At 53.4% G+C, this 9,281-nt stretch overlaps 1 protein-coding gene across 1 annotated transcript in view; it reads right to left on the bottom strand.

The window, feature by feature from the left end:
* The window catches only part of LOC104281989 (keratin, type II cytoskeletal 5-like), a 17,867-nt gene that overhangs the window by 300 nt on the left and 8,286 nt on the right, over nt 1–9,281 (bottom strand). The window contains exons 9-16 of the mRNA XM_009880054.1: nt 6,158–6,489; nt 5,319–5,533; nt 3,515–3,575; nt 2,940–3,035; nt 2,475–2,639; nt 1,460–1,585; nt 751–971; nt 98–132 (exon numbers count right to left, since the gene is read on the bottom strand). Coding sequence (XP_009878356.1) covers nt 98–132; nt 751–971; nt 1,460–1,585; nt 2,475–2,639; nt 2,940–3,035; nt 3,515–3,575; nt 5,319–5,533; nt 6,158–6,489 — 1,251 coding nt within the window. The remainder of the gene's footprint in view (nt 1–97; nt 133–750; nt 972–1,459; nt 1,586–2,474; nt 2,640–2,939; nt 3,036–3,514; nt 3,576–5,318; nt 5,534–6,157; nt 6,490–9,281) is intronic.

The raw sequence follows: 9,281 nt of genomic DNA, 5'->3' as shown, positions 1-9,281 counted from the left end.
GGTCCTGCCGGCTGCCCCGAGGCGGGGGCACCGGCACCACCACCCCTGCGGCAACGGGGAGCCAGCAGAGGTGGAACGGGGTGGGAAAGATACTTACAGACGCTCACGGCTCCGACTCCCTCTCCGGCGAGCCTGTTGGGAAAGGGGAAAGTAAGTGATAATGTCAAAGCACAGAGAAGATACAACATTAGTCCCCGGACCATCTAATTAGACTTTCATGACCTTTGGTAGGGACTATCCTCTGGTGGGGTATGTCTGCATGACAGGTGAAAGGTGATATTGTTCATTTTTCTTAGTGCATCAGGTTCCAGGAGCTGGAGAAACTCATCTTTTCCTAGAAAGCTCTCAACTTAAAGTATCCCTCTCTCTGCCCTTGTTTTACCTCTTGGTGCTTTTTTATATCTTCACCTATTTGGTGCTCCAGCCCATTGAGGTGAGCTGTCTCTTGGAGCCCAAGGAGATAGAGTCATAGACTTGATTAGGTTGGAAGGGACCTTGAAGATCATCAAGTCCAACCATCAACCCAACACTGCCAACTCCAACACTAAACCATGTCCCTCAGCACCACGTCTACCCATCTTTTAAATACCTCCAGGGATGGCAACTCCACCATTTCCGTGGGCAGCCTGTTCCAATACTTAACAAGACTTTCAGGGAAGAAATTTTTCCTAATATCCAATCTAAACCTTCTCTTGCGATGCGCCCTGCTCTGAAGAGCAGCATGCAACAGGTCCATGTGCTTGTTCTCACCTGCTCTCCTCTCCCTCCAGCAGCTTCCTGTAGGTCGCGATCTCGATGTCCAGGGCCAGCTTGACGTTCATTAGCTCCTGGTACTCCCGGAGCTGCCGGGCCAGGTCGGCCTTAGCCTTCTGCAGAGCATCTTCCAGCTCAGACAGTTTGGCCTTGGCATCCTTGAGGGCCATCTCCCCGCGCTCCTCCGCCTCCGCGATGGCTGCTTGGAGGTTGGCACACTAAAAGCAGGAGAAACAGGTAGTTGTTTAACTTGGGCTACCCCAAACTGCTCCTCTGAGTATTGCTATGGTAGTGCAGATACTGGCTGGTGGCTCCCAGCGTAGCACCGAGAGCTCCTGATGGGCTGTTGGGAAGGTGCCACAGGGTGGGCAACTGGGGACCTGCAGCCGTATTCCTGTCACCCAAGAAAAGGAGAGACATCTACATCTCTCTGCTTTGCTTCCCGCCTTTGTTGGAGCGGCTTAGTAGCTCACAACTTGCTTCCCCAGCAAGAAAGCAGCTATCGCAGCACATCCTTGCGCTGAGGCACCTTCTCTGGTGGGCAGAGACGGAGGTGGCCATGTCCTCTGTAATGCAGGGGAAGGTCTGGCCTTCCGGCACAGCTCAGGTGCCGGGACCCGGCTCTTCGTGCCGTGCCTGGCCACCGTCACCTCCCGCCGTCCCTCCACCGTGCAGCAGCTGCTCTGCAGGAGCATCATCCCCCTACCTGTTTCTTCACGCTCTCGATCTCATTCCGCAGCCTCTGGACCATCCGGTTGATCTCTGAAATTTCTATCTTGGTGTTGCGCAGGTCGTCGCCGTGCCGCCCGGCCGAGACCTGGAGTTCCTCGTACTGATATGCAGAAAGGAGGAGAGCGCTGGTTGGTCACCGTGGGGTGAGGAGAAGGGTGAGGGGACTTCAGGGCACAAAGCACAGGTCTGGATGCAGGTTAAGGGGTGGGGGACAACAATCCTCCGAGCAACCCGCCCGTGGAATGACAGCATTTGCCCTAAGTTATCGATATATGCTGAGAAGGCAGCTATTGCATTGCATAGAGCACCTGTGGGCTGTCACCTATGATTAAGAACCTGGAAGGGAAAGGGGAGTGCTCTGTGTTTAAGGCCAGGTCTACCGGTGACTCTTTGTGAGCTCAGGGTTAAGGCATTGAAGCATCTTGTCCCTTGGTTTCACCACAAGGAATGTAAGACTGGTCAAGTGTAGTGGTCCAAAAGTGCCCAGTTGGGGATCTGAACGCAGGAGCCTATTGCAACACGCACAGAAGGGTAAATCCATCTCTGGCGTAATTCTGTGACCCTTCCTTCTTTAGTCCTGCCTCCCGTCCGCTGGTGTGATGCCCCATGAGTCACCAAAATCACAGAATCCCAGAATGGTCAGGGTTGGAAGGTCCCTCTGGAGCTCCCCCAGTCCACCCCCCACCAGAGCAGGGGCACCTCCAGCAGTGGCACAGGACGGCGTCCAGGCGGGTTTGGGATGGCTCCAGAGGGGGAGACTCCCCCACCTCTCTGGGCAGCCTGTGCCAGTGCTCCACTACCCTCAAAGTAAAGAAGTTCCTTCTCATGTTAAGATGGAACTTCCTATGTTTGAGTTTGTGCCCGTTACCCCTCGTCCTGTCACTGGGCACCACTGAAAAAAGACCGTTCCCATCCCCCTGGCACCCTCCCTCCAAGTATTTGTATGTATTAATAAGACCCCCAATCAGTCTGTCATTCTGGTTACCCACCTTGTTTTGGTACCAAGCCTCAGCCTCCGCCCGGCTCCGGTTGGCGATATCCTCGTACTGCGCTTTGACCTCTGCGATGATGCTGTTCAGGTCCAGGCTTCGGTTGTTGTCCATGGACAGCACCACGGAGGTGTCAGACACTTGCTGCTGCATCTGGGACAATTCCTGCAGGAGATGCAAAAAAATTGAGTTACTGGTCTGGTATCTGGGGTGGGAGCCACGCAGACAGGAGGTGGCCTGGGAGCCCTCTCTGCCAAGCCATGCAGGTGTGTTTTTCCCTGCTCTGTTTCTACCTATCTGCCCTTTTTCTATCTTACGCCTGCATTATAACATCAAAAAGGCCGTGACCACCTTCTCTTTTACTGCTGTACAGCACTGAGCACGGTGGCCGGAGCTGCGGGACACGGCGAGCCGTACGGCAGGGAGCTGTGGAGGACGCTATCGCGGGGATGACCGACGGCTTACCGCTTCGTAGAGAGCTCTCAGGAAGTTGATTTCATCTGCCAGTGCGTCTGCTTTGGCCTGCAGCTCAACCTTGTTCATATAAGCACCGTCCACATCCTAAAGAGAAGAAAACCACGTGAAACCACAAACTGAAGGGGCTTCAGGGCACCAGTGGGATCATCTCTCTGCTTCCAGGTCTGTTACTCTTTAGGTTTGTTTTTATATTGCTACGATCACGGGGTTTTGGTGTTTCTAACGTAATGTTGGACATTTTCCATGAGCCAGAACCAGGTTCTTGGGCAGAAGGCGAAGCTCCGGCTCCCGGGGATGTGACCCGAGGCAGAGCTGAACTGAGGTACAAGAGACCAGATGGCTTCCAACTGCAACCAGAGGAGCCATCTCCAGAGAACGGGGCAGCTCCATCAGCTCCGTCCTGGCCTCAGGCAGACCCGGCCCATGCCCACTCCTAGATGTACCGACATCGTAGCCTGACCCGACCGTGGGGCTGGAGGACTCCAGTTCCCATCAGCTTTGCTGGAACTTGGGGCATGCCAGGGTAATTTCACTGTCCTTCCCATAACTCCCAGTTCACTCACCTTCTTGAGGACCACGAACTCGTTCTCTGCACCAGTGCGCCGGTTGATCTCATCTTCGTATCTGTTAGGATAAACGAGCGAGAGGGGTTTTGGTGGAAATGAAGAGAAAAGCCAACGTGGGGAGTAAAGATGGGACCACTCCAGTCCCAAATCATCTGTTGTGGCTCACGGGTATATTCCTTACGCCCACCTCTTCACAGTCCAGAGCAGATGCAGAGCAAATGATTACTGACCCTGCTGTGAATAGTCCCGGCTAAAATTAATGGATTTTAATCACTGCCCTTATAGCCAAGCTTATGCATAAATGCGTGCAGGATCAGAGCCCGTTTGGGTCGGGAGCAGGAGTTCTTGGTGACCTTTGCCCAAAGCAAAGTTGTGCAAAAGGTTTTCCACAAAGCTGCGTTGCAATGCCTACAAATATATAATAATGTACCTATTTGATATTTGATATTATAATAATGCTAATGGCTGTGAACAACCCGCTGCAGCATTTAATTAAAAAATAAATAAAAAAATTAAAAAAAAAAAAATCTATGATTCTTTAGCCGGGGTTGTGCAAGAGCAGATCGTTATGCCTCAGACTATGTTTCTGTGGAACTTTTTATGGCTCTGAGCAACATCCTCTCATCAGATAAACCAGGGCAGGGCTTAGCTAGAAAGTAGACAAAACATGTAGGCTCTTGAGGCAAAGACCTGGATTTTAAAGGCAGGTCCGTGCCAGTCCTCTGAGTGATACTGGCAGAGCCGTCCCTGCAGATGGATCTCCGAGTGGACACAGGGAGAAGTGGAAATCGGCCAGTGCACTGGGAACCAACTTGAAACCAACTCAAAATTTGGGGGGAAAAAAACCAACTTTCTCTTTCCCGAGCAGTAGCTCCAAAATCCAGACAATATCACGTGTCATTTTTGGCCCGATCGGTATTTCTAAAAGCCTCTCATACATATCAAGACCTGAAATGCTCCCACGTACGGCACGCGGGAGCTGTCAGTCCGTCCCGTCAGCTCTAAGGGCCGTCCCACCGTCCCCCCACAAACACCCCCCCCAAAAAAACCCCTGTCTCTTCACATGCTCAACTATCTAATATAAACATTTCAGGCCTCCAGGGTGTTTTTTCTCAAATTTGCATTTGGCCAGATCTGGTTGGATAAGGCGGAGATTGCTCTCGCCAGACTACAGCCAACTAAAAATGCTCGGCCTCGCCCAGAAAAACCACCTAAATGTCCCTTGTAGTCCGCAGCCGCCGACTGGCGTGTCCTGAAAAGGATCCATCCCACCTCTGCTGGATGCCTTCTCTCGGGGTGGGATTAATTCCCTCCCCCAGGACAGCCTTGTCTTTGCCGAGGGCCAGAGAAAGGCGCTGAGCATCCTTCGTGCGCTCAGAGCTGGGCGAGGGGCCCTCTGGGGAGGTTGGAGTCTCCTTGGCACGAAGAGAAATGGGGGATTTGGGGAGCTGGCAGCGTGCGGCGGTGTTTCGTTCCCTGTTTGCCTGTCCGTTATATTCATCGGTTATGTGTTTTTCTGTCTCCAGGTGTATTATTTCGGGAGACTCGAGGGATCAGGCTGTCACCTCCGTTACGCCGGAGCAGCTTCCCGCGGGCGCGTGAATTCTGTGCTAAACGCTGACCCTGCGTGTAAGAACTCTGATCGAACTAGAGAGAATTCCGAGACCAAATTTTGCTTTTATACGTTCGTTTTGCAAACCGGGAAGGGGAACCCGGTGCAAACACCGGGTGTGCAGCAGCCGACGCAAAGCCCCTGCCCCGATTTTCCCGATCATCTACGCTACAGAGCGCGATTTCTTACTTGTTCTTAAAGTCTTCCACCATGTCCTGCATGTTCCTCAGTTCCGAGTCCAACCGTCCCCTCTCTCCCATAAGACTGTCGAGCTGCCGCCTGAGGTTGTTGATGTAGGCTTCGAAAAGGGGCTCGAGGGACTTTCTGGTGACTGTGTGACCTTGCTCTTGCAGGAGGCTCCACTTGGTCTCCAGCACTTTGTTCTGCTGCTCCAAAAAGCGCACCTGGAGAGAAAGAAAAACAGGCACGTGCTGAAGCCCCGGTGAACAAAGCACACGCGAAAAAAAACCACCCCACCGAGCTGCCAGGAAAATGGGGGATCCTTCACGGCAAAAAGAAAAGGTCAGGAGAGGCTGGGAAGGTGTCAGGGGGGAATTATTTGGATCTTCCTAATTTAGGGCACCGGATTCTCAAAAGTATCGAAAGCAACTAAGAGGGTTAGTGAGGTTTTTCCAAGAGCTGTTAAGAAGGCCAAACACCCGTGTTTGCAACTTTCTCCCCCCTCTAGAGGCTCAGCCCACCTTCCTGGTTTAAACTGGTGTCATCCCATTGAGTTGTGTAGAGCTGTGCCATTTTACAACCGGCAGAAGATCCATCCAGCCCCCCAGGATGGTTTTTACAGGGAGGAGAGGGGGATTTACTTTCTCTATAAAATAAGGCACTGAAAAGCTCATCCTTGCAAAGAGGCAACATCAGACGGTTCTTAGTTTTCAGCCAAACCCACGCTGTGTGTCGTCTGGGATTAGTTCAGGCAAGCCCCTAAATCCAAAGGAGGTTTCTTCCTGGTGCTCTTTCCCGAGGCAACTGTTTTAAAATGCATGGCTCCGTGTTTAAGACCAAATTCTCACCTTGTCGATGAAGGAGGCAAATTTGTTGTTGAGGGTCTTGATCTGCTCCCGCTCCTGTGTTCGCACCTTCTGGATTTCTGGGTCGATATCCAGCTTGAGGGGTGCCAGGAGGCTCTGGTTGACAGTCACTTCGTGGATGCCACCAGGTGGGCAAACAGGGAACCCAGGGCCACCTCGACTACCTAATCCACCGAGACCTCCCACCCCAAATCCGCTGCCCAGCCCATAGCCGCCACCACCACCAGCTCCTCCTAAGCCAAAACCGGTGCCTGCTCCACCACCATAGCAAAGACCAAAGCCAGCTCCTCCACCAAAGCCGTATCCACCACCGGCTCCGCTCCGTAGACCTCCACCGACTGAGCTGTAGGAAATTCTTTTGCTTCCACCTAGGTTATAGAGACTTCTGCTGCCAAAGCCACCACCAGCTCCGAAGCCTCCTCCGCCTCCGGATCTTCCTCCTCCAACTCTGGAGACAGAGACGGAGCTAAAACTGCTTCTGGTACCACTGCCACCTCCTACGATAGCAGAACCTGAGCTAAAGCCCCTCATGCCCCCTCCAGTAGATGATCTGAAAGAGATCCGACTCATGGTGGCTTGTTCAGTTGGAAATGAAAAGAGCAGGAGGGTGGGGGGGTGGAAAAAAGGCTGGTGAATAAAAGCTGCGCGGCAGGAAAAGAGCAGAGGGCAACGGAGACAGAAACCCCTGTGATGGGAGAGCTCGGGAGCCTCCTCTTTTATCTGCTTGGAAAACTTGGCACGGGAATTCAGAACTTGACGTGCCTTGCAGCAACTTGCCTTGTCAAACACACCTAGGCTACGGCGAGGCGCTGAAAAATGCATTGTTTGCAGGCAAGAAAGTAACGGAGCGAGGGAGCTCCCCCCTCTTACCAAAGCCTGCCGCTCTGAGTCATGAAATTAGAATTGAATGGGACGAGGTGCTGAGGTCTGCGCGCAGGAGCAGGACGCAACACGATTCTCCCAAGACCCTGGGAGCCGGTTTTCCTTAGGCGAGCCAAGGGCTCGCTCCTCCGAGGAAGGCTCCTTTGCGCTGAAGCTTTTCCAGGGATCAAGCGGAGGGTTTTAACACGTTGCACAGTAAACGGCAGCATAAATAGGGGCTTTTCCGAGGCCACCGGTTCTGGGACTGGACACGCGGGTGGTGTTTGGGGCTGGGGAAAGCTGGGGCTGAAGGTGGTTTTATTTATCAGCCCGGCTCTTTCCGTTCCCGTCGGAAAAGAGATCTAAATGGTCGTGGGCTCGCAGAGATGAGCTGCGCGGAAGGTGTCTTGTGGTGGGATTTTCTGGAATCTTACCCGCCAAAAGATTGTCTCCCTCATGGCAGGGGAAACTGAGGAATTAGTGAGCACGGCTTTCAAAGACGGCAAGTGAATCCCCTTTCCCAAATAACTTCAAATTACATTAAATAGTACTACGAGACTTATAAAATAGTTATTAAAAAGATGCTCGAAATGATGGCTCTTCTTTTGAATCTCCTCGTCAGGCTCAGGGTTCAAAAGCTCCCTGTGAAGTGGTATTTCGATCACTTTTGTTCCACCCCCTTACATTTAACCAGCCGTTTCCACGTCATTGCTGGCTCTGAGACGTTCCGCGAAGGGGAATTCACCCGCTTTCCTCCCAGCTCCCTCCCACCCCCTCCTTCACTCTGCTGAGATCATTCCGTTGGAAAATTGTTCTAAAATAGACTTTTCCCTTTGATCTTAGGTGAACCCCCACCGTGGAGCTTCCACCCCCGTGCTGAGGCCGGGTCGTGATTTAGGACGTCGGGAAGGCGGGAGGGCTGGGGACCTCTTCGCTTGTGCCCGGGAAGAGCTGGACCCGGGTTACAAGAGAAGATATCCCCTTCCTCCCACCCAAAATCGATCTGCCAACTGGATTCCGCCCAGCCGCGTCCTCGAGCCGCAAGGGCTGCCCGCCTTGGTCGTGTTATATGGCAGATAAAACGATAGCGCGAGGCGGAGAGATGAAACCCCAGGCAGCTAAATCAGAAGGGTTCTCGAAATCGGCTACGTGAGCGATAAGTACGGGAACTCGATCCAAAAATGAGCGGCTTAAGGGTATCTGCTGCATCTCGTAGCGTGTTTCTGTTGATGTGTTTCCAACCGCCGTCTTCTCTGGCTGGGGACTGGAAAGAACCTGAGCAGAAGGGGTTTTTTTGGTTTGTTTTGTATCGGTTTTGTTGTTTTGGGGGGTTTGGGGTGGGTTTTTTTGTTGTGTTTTGTTTTCTCGTTGCAATCAGAAGCAGCCAGCGCTCCCAACGCGCATCTCCTGCGAGCGCTCCTCGTCGCTGCTCATTGCCAACGGGGTGAGTCAGCGGCACCCGCAGCGCCTCGGGGAAGCCGATCCTTGGACGGGCTGCTGGGAGGGAGACGGCGGCGGGGTGGTAGCAAGGGGGTGCTCTCGCCTCGGGAGTGGAGACGTGGGAACCTCCCGGCTGCTGGAAACGGTGGAGTTTCGTAGGGAAAACTGCACCCACGCTCGCCCCGTCCAGAAGCAACGAAGCCCCATGGCAATGCAGAGGCGCCCCCCCAGCCCGTAACGCCGCCGGGGTCGTGCCGGTATTGGCCAAATAATCAATAAATTCTGTTACGAGCACGGCAGAGGTACGGAGATTTGCTTGCTGAAGGCTGCGGGTGTGAATCGGCACACGTGTGCCGGGTCCCGTGGAGGGGGGCCGGGCAGGGAGTCTGCCTTTGACTCCCGAAAAGAGCTATGCAAAGTCACACCTGGGAACCAGAGCGCAGGCTGGAAGTGGTTTAATTAAAGCGAAGAGCAAGGATTTGTGTTGAAGGCAGTCATTACCTCCCCGGCTCTTCTAGGAAAGCCTGTTGCTGCAGACAACGGCAATTAAGTGGAATATTACGAAGGATTTGGAAGAGTAAAGGGAATGATGGTTTAGGCACCAAAACAAGGCAAATTCTTGCAGAATCTCTCAGTCCCACACGGTTTCCTTGCTTGGCTGCTGTCGCTCGCTGTCCTCCCGGGGCGGCTCGGGGCTGCGTTTGCCCCCTCGGATGGCATTTTGGGAGGCAGGGATGGGATTTTGGGAGGCAGGGATGGCATTTGGGGAGGCAGGGGCGGGATTTTGGGAGGCAGGGGCGGGCCT

This window comes from Charadrius vociferus, unplaced genomic scaffold (genome assembly GCF_000708025.1).
Source record: "Charadrius vociferus isolate BGI_N301 unplaced genomic scaffold, ASM70802v2 scaffold932, whole genome shotgun sequence".
Classification (NCBI taxonomy): Eukaryota; Metazoa; Chordata; class Aves; order Charadriiformes; family Charadriidae; genus Charadrius; species Charadrius vociferus.
Note: the sequence above shows the minus strand (reverse complement) of the source record. Positions and strands in the feature narration are given on the sequence as shown.